At 36.6% G+C, this 16,099-nt stretch overlaps 1 protein-coding gene across 3 annotated transcripts; it reads right to left on the bottom strand.

Moving 5' to 3' along the window:
- Positions 1 to 426: 426 nt before the first annotated feature.
- LOC129237123 (transcriptional regulator ovo) lies at positions 427 to 7,030 on the bottom strand. Of its 3 annotated transcripts, none has more exons than XM_054871595.1 (5): positions 6,726 to 7,030; positions 4,554 to 6,020; positions 3,400 to 4,427; positions 2,087 to 2,563; positions 427 to 2,013 (listed from the first exon to the last, which is right to left on the bottom strand). In XM_054871595.1, exons 1-5 carry the CDS (start codon positions 6,853 to 6,855, stop codon positions 1,828 to 1,830), a joined length of 3,288 nt encoding a protein of 1,095 aa, XP_054727570.1. In that variant the 5' UTR covers positions 6,856 to 7,030; the 3' UTR covers positions 427 to 1,827. The 3 variants fall into 3 exon arrangements, with proteins under 3 accessions (XP_054727570.1, XP_054727569.1, XP_054727568.1); XM_054871594.1 differs by having other exon boundaries at positions 3,184 to 4,427; positions 4,575 to 6,020; XM_054871593.1 differs by having other exon boundaries at positions 3,184 to 4,427; positions 6,726 to 7,029.
- Between the last annotated feature and the right edge of the window lie 9,069 nt (positions 7,031 to 16,099).

The raw sequence follows: 16,099 nt of genomic DNA, 5'->3' as shown, positions 1-16,099 counted from the left end.
TAACCACAAAGCAAACTAGCTCTGCTTACTTGCAGATGTTTGTTTTCCTTGCTCGCTTTTCCAGCCCATCAACTTGCCTCGTTTTAGTGTACTCTCCCTAGCGGAGTCGCACTTTGCTGCTCATAAACAAATTTCTACTGAATAAAATAGCAAATATTTGACTCAACTTCTTTACGTGTAGCAAATATAAAGCCTTTATTTTTTTCTATTCGTTATTTTATTGGTGTATATTTGTGTGTACGTGTGTGTGCGTATGTGTTTACTTAAAACTGCGTTGTGTGATAGTAGTTGTTTATGAACTAAAAATTAACGCATTACTAAAAAATTAAACAAAATCAAAATGAAAAAAAAAATGTTCTACGAAAATAATTACACTAACATATGTTTTAATAATAATTAAACCAAAGAGATTCAAATCAGTACGAATTGGTGGTTTTTTCACTTGTTTTCATTTACTTTCTCAAAGCTCTCAAGCCTTAAACTACGATTAAACTTTATTTAAAATACATCTATTTATAAATTAAAGCTTAGCTTAACACAATTGCAAAGTTTGCTTTCAATTGCCTCATTTATGAGCAGCAAAAGCAGTGAGCCTAATAGTTTTTTTTTAGTCTTCATTTCGACAAAAACGAAACGCTTACAAACTAAGTGAGTGAGTTCATTCGATAAACTTCCAATTATAGATACAATGAAATCAAGTGCGCTTTCCAACTTAATTAATGTTTAATATTTAATATTTACGCCTCTTTACACTTGTTGCTATTTAATTTAATTTTATTAATTCATTTATTTCCAATAAACTAACTTCAGAAAATATTATATAAAATAAACTATGAAATTCCTCTATAACTAAATCATCAATTTTAGAAGATATGTGATATGGATTAAATAAAAATGTACATGATTCTTTAAAAGGCAAAGCAAAACAAAAACAAAACTATTTAAATAAAAACAAAGCTACTTCAAATAAAGTTGTAAAATGGTTTGTGTTCAGCCACAAAATAAGAAAGAACAAAAATAAAAACCTAAATAACTTATTACAAAAGTTACGCGAAATGAGATTTTAATTAAACTGATTTTTAACTTAACTTAACTCTTTGATTAGAAGCACAATTTTGTTTTACATTCATAAATGTACAGTGAACTCTTATTCCAGCCTTATTTTCCAACTGCTAAATTTCATATCTATTTCTTCTCGCACAAACTTTACATTATAAAAATTCGGTTATATTACAAATTTAAGAATAATGAGAATTAGTTCCGCAGTGTTATCAACTTAAATTGACTTAAATTCTCGAAGAAAAAATGTACAATACACGTATACCAATTTAATCGTTTTGCCTAGCTTTAAATGTCTAAAAGAATATACTCCCAAGTTTCTTTTTTTACATGTTTACCTTGCGTGCCTGCGTGTGGTTTACGGTTGGCTTGAAAAGGATATAATATTTAACATATATCCAAGCATTAAAAATATACGCCCATCAAAAAGTAGTAAAATAAAGCGCAGCAGCTGTCGCAGTGTAAACATTTCATGGAGTAAAATTAATAACAAAAAAAATTCCCAGTACAAAATGTGGCCAAATACAGGCAATGAATGAACTTAACTGAATTTTCAATAATTGTAGAAGTAAACATAAGCAAATCATATAATCTCCTTTTATGGGCAGTTTTTCGAAAACTCAAATATGTCAATTGAACTAACTACGCTATAAATATGTAAGAAAGGCATGTTTTCGCTGCAGTTCGATCAGTTCATTTCCATCTATTTTGGGTGGCTGAAAATTGATGTGTTATTTACAACGTGGTACTATTGTCCACTATACGTTTTTAATTATGCACCGGCATTGGCAGTTGTCCTAGCAAATTGTTGGCGAATTGTGAGTTTGTAAATTTGAAATGACGCTTATCATAAAATTTCAACAATGCAGGTGAGTATGGATGATTCTCTTTCAAGTGTATATAATGAACCTCGGGTTCGCACGTCGTATGCCCACATTCCTCACAAACGTACATCTGTAAATAAGAAAACAAAAAAAAACATTATTTAGTGCGCATATAAAATGAAGTTTCACATTTAATATTTTACCTTAGCGCGCCGTTCCTTATACGCATACTGATGCTGCACACTGTGCACTTTGAGGCAGTGCGACTCTAGTGAACAGCGCTGTGTGAAGCTCTTTTCGCACAAATTGCACTTGTACGGTCGCACGCCGGTGTGTGTGCGCGTGTGGCGTTTCAAATCGAAGGTGTCGTTGAATCCTTTGCCACAAAATGTGCACAAGTAGCGCTTAATCTCCGAGTGACACTTCATGTGCCGATTCAGAAGGCGTTGTAACGAGAACGCTTTCAGACAAACGCGACACACAAACTTGGTGCCATCAGGCGCACAGCTCCCGCTTTCCGAACCGTCAGTACTAACATTGCCACTCTTCTTCAGATCATCAACACAATCAATGCTGCGTATACGATGGTGGCCCGTATGTGTGTTTTCCACAGCAAGTGGGTTTTTGATACCATGACCGCCATTTACAAATTCCAGTTGTACTTCTGGTGGCAGACCCAACTATAAAATAATAATTAAAATAAATAAAAAAAAAAAAACATTCAAAGTTAGGAAATAAAGTATAAAACTCAGCATAGATAGTCACAAAACAAGTTCGTTCGGCGCACAATACAATTAGACGGTCAATTATAGCCAATAAACATTAACTAATACTGAACTGCTTTAGCCCTCTGTTGGGCAACCGGGTCTGGCCAGACTGACTTTTTCGACTTTGGACGTGAATTTACTATATTTCTAATATAGCTAACGAAATGAGCTGCCAGATAGCTTCCTAAAATTTAATTTTCTATCGATTTATGGATATAATCTTTTAAAAAGAATAACAAAGGCCAGATTCGGGCGCCCAACCGAAGGTTTTAAAAAAGGTGTCCAACGGAGGGTTAAATTAGCTATGTACAATTTCTTTAAGGACAAACATTATTTACATGCTGCAGCTATTTACATTTTATTATGTCGGAACAAAGAGTTAAATACACTTTTTACTAAATTTGAGTATATGTAATCCCTTACTGCCACATAATCCTACTCCTACTATGTAGCATTCAAACAAAACGAAAACAATCAAACGATAAAACAATGCGTTATGTTGATTCTGCTTTTGCCTTGATTTTAATGCTTACCCTCTGCTGTAACATTTTGCTTTCGTGTAGCATGGCGACAGTGGGCGATGGTGGCAGTATGCCGGCGGCGGTTGCTGCCGCTGCGGCAGCAACACTGCGCAGCGGATCTCTCGCCACCATCGACGCAGACCCACTAGAGGAACTTGTACTCAATTTTCTAGAACCCGTATCGCAAGAACTTGCATTGGAACTGCCGGTCGAATGAGTGGGACTTACGCTTTGTATCAGGGGCTTGGTGTCCAGCATGGCAGTGCTGGCATCTAGCAAACCGGAAGTCGAGGCGCCCGACGAGTTACTCGCTGCCGACGACATGCCATGATGCGCAGAAAGATGTGCTGCATTCGGTGACGGCAGCGACAGATTACTGTTGTCGCTACTGTGGTGATGATGATGCTGCATATGATGTGGTGGCGCAATGTGATGCTGCTGCTGCTGGTGATGATGTTGTGCTGAACCATATGGATGGTTATGTTGTTGGTATGCATGTTGCTGTGGTTGTTGTGTCAACAACATTGGGCCGCCATGCTGCATCATGGAACTCGTCTGATGCTGCTGCTGGTGTTGTTGATAAGGATGTTGTTGAGCATGATGCTGCTGCTGTTGTTGTTGCTGCAGCTGCATCAAATCACGTGTGGCATGTTGATACGATGGTGGTGGCTGTTGCTGCTGATGATTTACGCTATGCTGTTCGTTATTCATGTGTTGCTGATTGTTGTTCACATGTTGTTGGCGCTCAAATGGATATGGTTGCATGTTGCCATTTTGGTTACTGCCGATGTGATTGCGTGAAATGTTGTTTGTTATTTGCTGAATGAGACTCTCGTGGAATGTGTCAAGCTGGTTGGGGTTGTTGCCGTCCACCGGTGTTATAGACACGGAATCAGGTGTGAGCGAAGGCGTAGACACCAGCTCGAAGTCTTGTCGAGGGCTTGTAGAGTTATCGTCATCCACACATTCCCTTTGCAGGAATGAGCTAAGGTCGACTGCATCGGAGAGCTGTTCCAACAAATGATCTGTTTGTGAGCTGAGCATAAGTGTGGCTGTGAATTGTAAGGGATCTACTGATCCGTTGGGGCCTTGCGAATTTGCAAGGTCCGACATAATTGCATCCTCATAAGCGGCAGCATTGAAATTTCCCGAATTGCCCATTGTAGCTTGGATTATGTTTTGCGCAAAAGCACCAATGTCAATCTTGGCCTCATCATACTCAATATCTGGCTCGTCCTTCAATATAATGCCGTACGCTGATGGATTGTTACCGTATTGTGGATGTCCATGATGGTGTTGATGATGATGATGATGTTGAACAGAAGAAGAAGCAGAGTTATTATATTTGTTATTATGCGCATGCGCAGAATAATTTGTGTTACCCTGGCCATTTGCAAATGTACCTTCCAAACTACCACTACCACTATCATTTACACCGCTACCTACACCACTGACACCATTTCCATTCCCATTTCCGTTCGTTGATACGCAGTCTATATAGTTGTTGTTTGACTGTTGTTGACCACCAGTATTTCCACCTGCTGCAGACATTAAATATGCAGCTGCGGCTGCATTTTGAATAAGGAAATTTGAGTTTCCGTTAAAATTTGCTGATGAAGAGGACGAATTCATTGCATTTCCACTCTTCAAGCTTTCGTAAAAAGGAGGAAGAGCACCTGAAGGTGGCGAATTTGGACCGTAATTGCTACGACCGTCACGGCCGCCACCCATGCCACCACCAGCACCGCCGCTGCCACCCAGTGCACCACCAAAGCCCGTAGGTGAACCAGCACCTCCACTGGGACTTTGATTAGTACCGTTGCTCGAACCGTTCCCGCCGAATCCACTAGAGCCTTGAAAACCTTGTCCGGCACCTGTTGATGATGTGCGTCCGTGTCCGGCTGCGGCAGCCAAAATTCCTGGTAAACTACGTACAAGACGTGGGTTTAGCCGCGCTTGTGCGAGCACGGCACGCGCTGCTAATATTGCGCTTCGTCGACGGGCTTCGCGTAACTTACGTTCGCGATCTAAACGTTTCGCATTCAAAGAATCACTTTGCTCTTCGTCGCTATCGAATGAAGCGGAACGTCGTTTTGGAACGTGATAATCAATGGGCTCTTGTTGTTCGGGTCCGAGGTGCTCAAGTGAACAAGGTGGTAGTAGAACTTCGTGCTGGTTTTGACGTTGAGGTGGTGTTGGTGCTGGTTTTGGTGTACGTTGTATAACACTGCAACGTACTGCTGGTTCTGGAGGAGGAGGTGGACTGGGGCGTTTCTCCAAAGGAGGTGGAGTGCTACGCAAACGCAGTGAGAGTGGTTTATCTTCTGGCACCAATGGTTTCTCGTCAACAATAAGTTTAGAACCGTCTGAATCCGAGTCCGAATCACTGGAGCTATCTTCAGTAGGTGTGGTTGTATTACGACGACTTACAACTTCTACCGGATATTCTTTGCGTTGAGCTTGTGTTAATACAATACCGCCGCTATAAGGCTTATTGCCACCTAAAATCGATGAGTAGAAACGCGGTTTCTCAGTTTTTGCAACTGATTCGACACCGACTTCTACTGGCTCAATGACCTTGGGGTCCTTAACTTTTAGTGTTTTTGGTGGTTGTGTGAAGGAATCGTCCTGCGAATCCTCTTTGCAGTCTTCTGTTTCTTTTGCAATCCTCTCTTGAATGGGTGCACTGCACGGCGAGAGAGTTTTGCACGGAGGAGTTTGTGGTTGGGGAGGTGTAATCGATGTGGGTGTTAGTGGTAGTGAAGCAGTTTCGGTGGTTGAAGCCTCCGCTGCTAAAGTGGGGACACCTGTTGATGCGTGATCGTTTTGTGTGATGGTAGATCCCCCGACTGGAAATAAATAAAGAAAAAAAAACGTATTAATAAATAGCCTTAATTCACAATATGTAATTACTTTCTTTAAAATGTTTGAAGTGTTAACTGTACAGGAATTCCTAGAATTAACGGAAGCTATGTTATTGGAGTTTCCTAGAGTTAACGGTATGGTTAAAATTTAAGAAAACACTATGTAATTTTTTTTTTACAAATTTGACACGACTTTTAAACGACCTTCCGCACTTAATAACGGTTTAAGACCAATTAATTTACAATAAATTTTGGAATTTAGCAAAACTTTCAGATAACTGCGTAGAAAACCAACTGGAATTTCAAATAACTGTTTCCATGTCTAGACAGCAGGGAATTGTTGCCATATAACTGTTTAATTGTCAACGCAAATTAGACAATTTGACTTGCCAGATGCGTGAAAAGGAAATAAATTGATAACAATATTGAGGAGTGTGTGAGGTTTTAATACCATTTCAAATTTTACACAAATTTTCTAACCATACAGAGCTGGTTCGTTTATATTTATTCGAGAAGCACAAACAAAACAATGTAAATAACTATTTTTCTCTTTTATAATATAATAAAAAAGGAAACATGACATCTCGTCGGGCACCCCGTTTCGAATAACTGTTAGCTTCAAACAAAAACATTTAAACATTTTATTAAATTCACTGTTAACACATCGGTATACATTAAAGATTGTCTCACATGAAACTCCTTTGCGACGCGAAACTGTTGAGTATAGAAAAGTAGGTGAGCGAGGAATATAGAAACATCTTTCTGAATTCGTCATTTCATTACTTTCTATTAGAACACAAAACATATCACTTGGTGACATTGGCACATCAATATTGTAGAATTAAACACCACTGAAATCACTTTTGAAACATTTGTATTTACTGGAAATATTAAATCCTTAAAATTTGTGCTACTGATCAGTGACGGCAAGATGAAATCACGTTATCACTGGTTGGTAAACAAACGGATTCGAAAACGGCACCCAGAAACTGAACTGTATAGATTTACGTGTATAGTGCACATTTTAAATTGGACTGTATAAGATTACTATAACTGAACAAATTCCGTATGAATGAATTGTAGTAGATGAAGTTGGGAAGCAGCTGTGCTGGAGAAAGCTCAAGCATTTAAAGCTTTGCTACAGTGTTGCCGACTCCTATTGTGTATATGATACTTTTAATGTTTTCCCCGTCAGCAACTTATAACGGAAACTTTCGAGTTTACGCAGGACAATGCTCTGAATTTAACTGAAATACGTATTATTATTGTCAAGAAGAAAACGTGTGCCAGACACAAATGTCAAAATCTGTGAACAAAAATTTACTCTACTGATACTATTTCTGCACATTCAACACTGATACTGAGAAGGTATGCAAATCAAAGTAACTGTGTTTTTACGCACTTTTGCAGCTGCGCATAAAACAACAACAAGAAAAGAAATCAAACGTTAACGACAATTCTATCTATAATCGGTAAAATTATTTGACATTACTGTTCAAAAAATTTATTGAATAAAAAATGCAAGCGGTAAGAAACATTTTTAATTTCAGAATTCGGAGTTTTTTCAGAATTCTCAATTTTTTTAGAATTTTGAACGTGTCTTACACGATATCAATGTACGTTTGATTCTCAGTAGTCTTTTCGCTTCGCGTGTGCGGTCGATAAAGCAGATTGGAGAAAGTCGGTAAAAGCTGCATAGCTATACTTCTAATGCTCGAAACTGAAGTGCAGCGGAAAGTGGATATCGACGGGTGGTAAGCAGCACGTCTACTCCCGTCGGAAGATTCGGTCGGTTAAACTTTATTGCGACGGGACGGTTTTCAGCTGACATTTTGTGGTTACAATAAAATTAATTTGTGAAATAGTGAAATTATTCACGAAAAAGAAACGACTGGCGCGCTTTGTTAAACTTGGCTAAAATCGCATAAGCGGCTATTGTGCCAATTAAGAAGAAGAAAATATGGATGAATTCGTTGTGTTTGTTGTTGTATTCCTTATACTTACATACGGGGAATGCTGCTGGAGTGACGGTCCTTGGCCGAGAACCGACTGAATTCATGAAAATTTTCGTATGATGATGTTTTGCTATTTTCGGTGTGGATTATTGTGACAGGAGTCTATTGATCAACTTACTTCTATACTTTTGGCGTTGGAGCACCACATTGAAGCTAGTAAAGCGAGCTCTGACGAACCTTGTAGGATGAATTTCGTGAAGGTCGCACAAAAACGATTGCGGTGCCAGAAAGAATCGATGTTGTGCGTGAATTGATAACGCGAGATCATCATGTGACATATCGGTATATAGAGGTGGGATACCGAGTTGGTGCATAATTTGACGATTGCCCAATAACGGACGCGTGTCAATTGGTGCAGAGAAATGTTGAATAAATTCAGCGGCAAAAAATAAGAATTCATTAAAAATGAAAAGCGAGGTCAACATTATTCAACGCCTGAAAAAACTGTTAACCCTATAAATAGCTCGGTTTGGGGGTATACCCTTCTGAGTGGAAAGAGTGCTTTGAAAATTGGTTCAGGGGAATGCAGAAGTGCATTGACATCCAAGGAGAGTATTTTGAAAAACAAAAAAGCCACTTTCATTATTATTTTACTGTATTTTCATTATTGGGCGCAGACGATAAGAGGTACCACCGTAGCAGTAATTCATATTGAAATTCGAATTATACTGATTGTGCTTTGTAGGTGACCGAGATCTATGGTAAATTAGCTTGGAAGTTATTCATCATTTAATGAAATAAATAATTTTCCTTATACCATATTTTTGCGCTCTTCAAAAAATTCAATAAATCGTTATTCCTTTTTATTAAAGCAGTATTTATATATGTATGTAAATTCGCCATGCAGAATTGTCAAAGTGATTTTTGATCCGAAATCGCTACTTAGTGTCGATTACTCGAATTGCAAAATTACGGCGCAAATCGGGCCTGTCCTGGCTAGGTTGCGTTATTCGCTTGAAATCAGGATAGACCTGTTAATTTTCATTTGGTTTGAAAAAATTAATCTTCATCCAATTTTTTAGAATTTCCAAAAATATATGCACATACTTGCCTTTGGACCACCCGGCATAGGTGGGCGCTGGAAGATTTCCGCTCAATAATTTTTTCGTTTTCGTTTTTATTTGTTTATTCTTTTATTTAATAATATAACTACAACAACTGCAAAGAAGCACAAAAGTGGACGCTTGGATAAGTGGTTCCAACACGTTTTCAAATTTAAAAATAGCAGCAATGAATATGCAAACATACTTACACATACATGTATGCGTATGTATGTATATCCATGTGCGCGAAATACGTAAGTGCATACAATATTTACATACATATTTACATACATGCACACCAAACGGCGAACTGTATACTAATTTGCTTCACATTTTAATTACTCGAATTATAGCAACAAACAACCAGTAGGTAAAGGAAATCGCGTTTTCACTGGGATTGATATGCAAAATAAAAATAGGGAATGACATTGAAGAATGCTAGGCATGGTGGGCACAACATAAGGAAGGTGGCATACGATGCCATTTGTCATGCCGAGTGTACAAATGCAGCTACTGTGGGTGCAACAAAGAACAGTCGATTTTCCTAAGTGAATTGTCCGTTTGTGTGCATTCATAAATATTCAATGAAGATGTTAATTGATTCATTTACTTGTGCCAACGTTGCACTGCGCTGTAATTTAGCTTACACACATACACAACTACACGCGCAATAAACGCTCGCTATGAGAAGCATTCATAACTGTGCGGAGCGTTCGACCGGCTCGGCTTCGGTGGGTCACAACAAACTTAATATTGCATAGAAGTTCGTGTAGGAAAACTGCATTAAGGTGGACAAGTAAAAACAACAAAAAAAAAAGAACAAGAAAAAAACAACACGTCGACTTTTGTAAGAATGGCAATAAGTAGAATAATACACACACTCATACATACATACATACATACTTAGAGATAAATAATGCGCAAAGGCAAGGTTGCAAACTTGTATTGGAGTGGGCAACAGACGTGCGCGGTGTGGGTGGCGGCGATGAGGGTCTGTCAGCAGCGAGTTGCAATCGCTAGCGTTTGTTGTTGCTGTTATAGCGCTTGTACTTGCTTATTGTTATAGTGGTTGTGTTTTTGTTGTTTTGTTGTTGTGCTTTTTCCTGCATGTTTATTTGAGATCAAGATCAAGGTTTTTCCCTCAGCTTCATGCAATTCCTCTGCTCTTACAGATTCGTACATTTTTTCCAGTTTATTTGCCACGACCAGTTGCTGTACGAGTAAGTGCGATGCGAAGGAAGAGCTAAACAAATTTCTAAACAGTGCAAGTTGCTGCAGACAATGGCAAAATTATAGCTGTTCAGCAAAGTTTAAGTGGATTTGGCTCAGCTGGGAAAGGCAACGGCGCAATTCTGCTCAACCCAACTAAACTCTACGCCATTTATTCCAGGAGGAGGGCAGCAAATAAACGCAACCAAGGCAAACGTTAACTTGTTAAAAGATACCTAAAAGCAACAACAACAAATATGCAAAAAACAGACAAACAAACATTGTTGGTCTCATCAAAGAAGTGGCTGCAAAAAGATGCTTCCTCCAACAAGTTTACGAAAAAATCAAAGCCAAAGTCAGAGTCAATGGCAGAACTATAACTTGAGAACAGCTATGCGGCGCGATCACGCAACGCTTTGGCGAGGCTGTTTTTGCTTAAAATACTCGTAAATATGCGCATACATAGGTACTTACATACATACGCATGCATGTATGTGTGTATTTAGCCACATGCGAGCCATCCAAGTGTCAGCCTACCAAAGTTTGTTAAAGCCACGTTCAAACGTACACAGCAAGGGGGAGGGGAAAACATAAAAAGCTGGTACCACAGGCAGAAAAGGGGTAGAAGAAGAAGCAGAAGGGGAAGAAAAATAAATGAAGTAATGAAAAGAATCACGCGAAACAAAGTTTGCAACTATTACGTCTGCTTTGCCGGGCACGTTTGGCTTGGTCGACGACGATGACGGCGACGGCGGCGATGACGATAGCGGCGGCGTCCATAACGGCGGGGCTGGCAACCAACCAGTGAATGTACATATCTTGCGGATAGAATATGCGCTACATGGCGTGTAATTACGTGAGTGTGTGCGCATGTGCCTCGTAGTTGAATTCAAAGTAGTTGCCTGAAGAATTCCAAAACTTGTGAATATATTGGACAAAGTGCCAGCAGAAGAGCAATGCTGGTACGTGTATAGGCCCGCTAACACGACATACCCTACTACATACATATGTAGTGCATGTGCATACACATGTGTGTGCATATATGTATGTATGTATGTATGTAGGTATATAAAACGTGCATAATCGCCAACTAACGAAAGAGATTCGTATATTGCGCGTATAACCAGTTTTTTAGTTCTATACATTGGGTTATGTGCATGTGTATGTATGTATGTAAGTACGTTTGTAAAATAAAAAAATTGAAAATAAAAGAAAATATATAAAAAATGCAAGCGCACAGCTCAGACAAGATGCGAGATGAGGTATTTGCAGACTCTGCCTTTTAGACGGCTGGATTATGGCGAGCAGCCGCAGTACGCATTTTGGCATACTGGGTAATAGAAAAGTAATTATACACAGGTAATATATACATATTTTGAGGTAGTTATTAAAACGTAAAGAAGACAAAAAATACAAAAAAAAACAAAAAAAAAACGAAGCAAAAAAAAAATATTAATAAATATATAATATGAAAAAAACCGCGCCGTGCTACCAAATAAATTATGGCATATTAATTATCATCATAAATAAAAGTACTGTTGGTTTTGAGCATTTTAATTTCGGCTAGCGCATGAGTATGTCCTTTTGCAACTTAGCTTTATTATTAAGCGCACACTCAGTTAATTGTAATTAAAAATTCTAGGCATACACGAGCTTTGAAGCAGTAATCCAGCATGGCTCGTTCGCTGAGTGGCTGGTTGGTAGCGGGTACTGCGGCGACGCGCACATATGGATGAAGTACTTTGAAAAAATCGCTAAGTGATGTATGCATGTATGTATGTATGTATGTTTACACTATAAATGCGAATGTGTGCACACCCATATTTACGCATGCATGTGTTCTCCTGTGTGTATGTATGTATGCGCCTTTCGCACATGTGGCATTCTTGAATGGATATACCAAGCAAAGCTTCAATTTTTATGTAAATATAAATACTTAGAAATATATGTATGCATATATGTTCACACACACACACACATATATATATGTAAATGTCAATAATAGAAATATCACACAATGTCAGATCAATGCACTTTAGTTTTATGACTTTGTGCAATTCAAATTATAATGTAAATGTCAATTTATTTGCTTGCATACATGAACTGACTGAAAATGTATGTATGTATGTGCTCTTAAAATGTGTCATTGTTCGCTTGAGCATTAGCAGCTTGTAATATTTATGTACGAATATAATTGAGTGGCTAAGTGTGCAAATACAAACGACGAAATAGAAAGAAAAATTGGTGAGTGTTGAGGCATAAACAAATTGGGTATCACGGGGCTATATACGCATTTACGTATCTTACCAAAAAAAAGTTGCTGGTTTTCAAACAGAATTATACAATTTATTATATTTTAAGATTTCCGTGCAGAATATTTCGAAAAAAACTTCGAAAAAATTTTTACGAAAATTATGTTTTTTTTATCTTAACAATGTTTTTTGTTACCTTTTTTGTTATTTTTTTTATATTCTTCAGTTTTAATCAAAACCATATATTTTAAATGAAGCTTTCAAACTTTATAAAAAATAGAAAAATTAAAAAAAATTCAATTCGGGTTTTTTAAATATTCGAAAGGGGTTTCTCTATAGTCTGCCGAGCCGGTTTTTTGATATTTTTATTAAAAATTTTTTATAAACAATTAAAATGTACCACTTATGACGTAAAACGCATACTTTTTTTAAAATGCCTTAAATTGCAAAATTTTTCAAAATTCAAAAATTCGGTTCGACAGACTATAACACAACTTTATTTTATAAGATTTTTTTTTACTTTTTACAGATCCATCAACATTTCAAGCGGAAATCATGCAGACCGTGGAGCAACCTATTTTTCATTGCACTTTGGGTCATGTGATTTTTGATATACTAATTTTTGTAAAGAAAAATTAAAATAAAGCTTTTTAATAGGTCTATGAATAAGTTCGTGCGGTTTTTTTTCGAAATTTGAATTTCGGATCATTCCCATGGCTTTTAAACGTTTGGAAATGGTTGATTGATCAACTCCCAAAGTTTTTGCAACCTCTTCTTGCGTTTGAGCCGGATCTTGATCGAGCAATTCCTCCAATTCGGTATCCATGAACTTTGGCGGCGCGGCCAAAATCACCACTTTTAAAGCATGCAAACCACTTCTGGCACGTTCGCTCAGCTAGAGCATGCTCACCATAAACTTCCACCAAGATACGATGACTTTCGGCTGCTTTTTTCTTCATATTAAAAAATTCCCCGCAAAAACACATTATTTGGCACGAAATTCGACATTTTCAAGTGTGGTAAAAATATTGTTGTTTACGCTTTAAATAAAAAACTTATACTGACGTTTGTGCCTTACGACAGTAGCTCTCCAATGAATGTTTGGAAATGTGGATCGATGGAATAATAATCAAGTTACGCCATTATAAAGTTTAAGTACTAATAAATAGTGAATAAAATTTTCTTATATTTATTTCGATTGCTATCCCTTCTAAAAACAGCTTTTCTTTTATCGCATTTTTGGCGCTGCTGGGCGCTGATATTTTATAATATTTTCAGCTGATTCTTTCCGGCTCTTTGCCCTTTATTCCACATAAAAGTAAATTTTTTCTGCAAGAAAATGCGGAAGACAGTTTGCAAAAAAAAAAAAAAAAATTAAACAAATTAACTACAGTTTTTTTAAATTTTTTTACATGAAAAAAAAACACCCAAATGACGTTATAAACAAACAAAATGATTAAAAATTAGCGCAATATTTTGGTCGCCTAAAACTTTCACTATTTTACCCTGTCTTACGGCTAAAAATATTTCGTACATAAAAGTGTCTCCTTACATGAAAGGGTCTATGGGATTTGCTCCATTTTAATACTGCAGAAATTTATTGAAATATATTGTAAATTTTCAAAAAAACTAAAAATGCATAAAAAAATGTATAATTATTTTTTTTTGGGTTTTGTAGTTCTGTAAATTTTAAAAATTAATTTTCGCATGTCAGTTTATCGCTGGCTTACCGAAAATTGGTGTCTACTAATTATAGTTTTCGACTTTTTGAAAGAACGTGAGAAATTTCGAAAAGCATTTGCAAGAGCAGTCACAATATGCACTATGTAACACTTTCCAAATTTAATATCTTTCTGATGATTGCAGAAGAGACTATAACATTTTTGTTTGAAGAAAAGTGGAAGAAACCTTTTTGAAAGCACCTTTTGGGAAAGAAAAAAATTCATGGACGAAGTTGAAGCTCTCCAAACGTGATTTGATTTCTGATAATTGCAATTAAACTTTAGAATATTTTTTTTAGAAATTGAAGTGGAAATCTAGTTTCTCAAATCATTTTTTTTGGGAAGTAAACTCACGAAAAAAAATTAAAAATGACCTAAAACTAATTTGTTCTCGATATTTCAGTTAAATAATAAAATACCTCTTTTAGAAACTGAAGTGGATATGAACTTTCTCAAACACTTTCTTGGTCAGTAAAAATTTATAAAAGTATATAAAAATTGTTTGAAATTGATTTGCTTTCTCATAATTGCAGTTAAGCTATACAAAATTGGGTTTTAAAATTATAGTAGAAAGCAATTTTTCAAAATCACTTTTCGGGGAAGTGAAAATTCTCAAGGAAAAACAAAAAACTGGTATGCAAATTGCAATTAGACAATACAAAAGTGGTTTTCGAAATTGCAGTAGAAATTAGCTTCTGGGATAGCAAAAAAAAATCGAAATTTGTTTTCTCACAATTTCAGTTTCAGTTCACCCATGCAAAGTTTCTTTTCAAAATTGAAGTAAAAAAGGTTCACAATAATTTGCCATCTGAAAATTGCAATTATGTTATGAATGTAAATTTACTTTTCGAAATCGATTGTCGAAAAGCTGAAGAGTACTTTATCAAAATTCAAAGCAGGTTTTCAGGAAAATCAAAATTCATTTGGACTAGTAAAAACTTTTTGCACTTTTTCGCAGCAAAACGAGTAAAAGAAGTAATTTTCTTGCCATATCTGAACACACATTTACTTCAGTGAAGTCTAACAGCATTTCAAATTAGGCGCTTCCGTTGAGCATTCGACACAAAGAAACTTAGTTACTATAAACAGGAAGTCCTTTTGGCGTCCATTAAAAAAATTTTTGCATTAAAATAACATGAAAAAGGAAAAAAAATAATAGCTTAAAAAAACAGCATTAATATTTGATTTGTACAAGTGGAATTAAAATTAATAAGATACAAAAAACTAAAAAAAAAAAAAATGTTCACAAACTAGCTGTACAGCTTACGACTTGATTACTTGCATACTTGTCATTATCGTATGCTCACAATTAATAAAGCAGGAATTCGAAAAGCAGTTGAGCATTTTTTCCGCCACATTAGATCGATTTTTGCAAATCATAGCCACGTTTCTGCAATTATGCCAAATCATTTATCACAATTTAACACAACCACAGGCGGCTGCCAATATGTTTGCCAACATGCAAATTAAAAAAAAGAAAAAGAAATACATTTGTACGAATTTCAACAGAATAGTAAATAACTGGGCATTGGTATAATAAATGGGTTTTCAAGCCTTATGTAATTGTTATTGTAATAATGAAGTGTAACATGGCGCATTTTGTGTGGAGTAAATTATAGAAAAATGAATGATAAGTGAATTTAAATGGAACACGAGCATACACATTTCAGAGCAGAGGAAGTGAGAAAGGGAGATAGGCATTTAACAGTTGAAGGGGAGGGCGAGAAGAATGTAAGTGTAGAGGCACGAAATGCAGGAAATAACTTTGTTAATGTCAAATTTTAATGTTAAGTTGTGGGAGAGCTGAAGTCGTTTATAATTCAT

The sequence above is a fragment of the Anastrepha obliqua genome, chromosome 2 (genome assembly GCF_027943255.1).
Source record: "Anastrepha obliqua isolate idAnaObli1 chromosome 2, idAnaObli1_1.0, whole genome shotgun sequence".
Taxonomy (NCBI): Eukaryota; Metazoa; Arthropoda; class Insecta; order Diptera; family Tephritidae; genus Anastrepha; species Anastrepha obliqua.
This window is presented reverse-complemented; position numbering and strand designations above follow the sequence as displayed.

What these genes read in the sequence shown, in the direction of transcription:
- LOC129237123 (XM_054871593.1), bottom strand. Translation starts at nt 6,855, where the DNA reads ATGTCACCAAGTGATATGTTTTGTGTTCTAATAGAAAGTAATGAAATG. An exon ending in GCGTCGCAAAGGAGTTTCAT is followed by an intron (nt 6,021 to 6,725) that starts GTGAGACAATCT and finishes ATTTATTTCCAG; the next exon opens with TCGGGGGATCTACCATCACA. An exon ending in TACATTTGCAAATGGCCAGG is followed by an intron (nt 4,428 to 4,553) that starts GTAACACAAATT and finishes ACAATCCATCAG; the next exon opens with CGTACGGCATTATATTGAAG.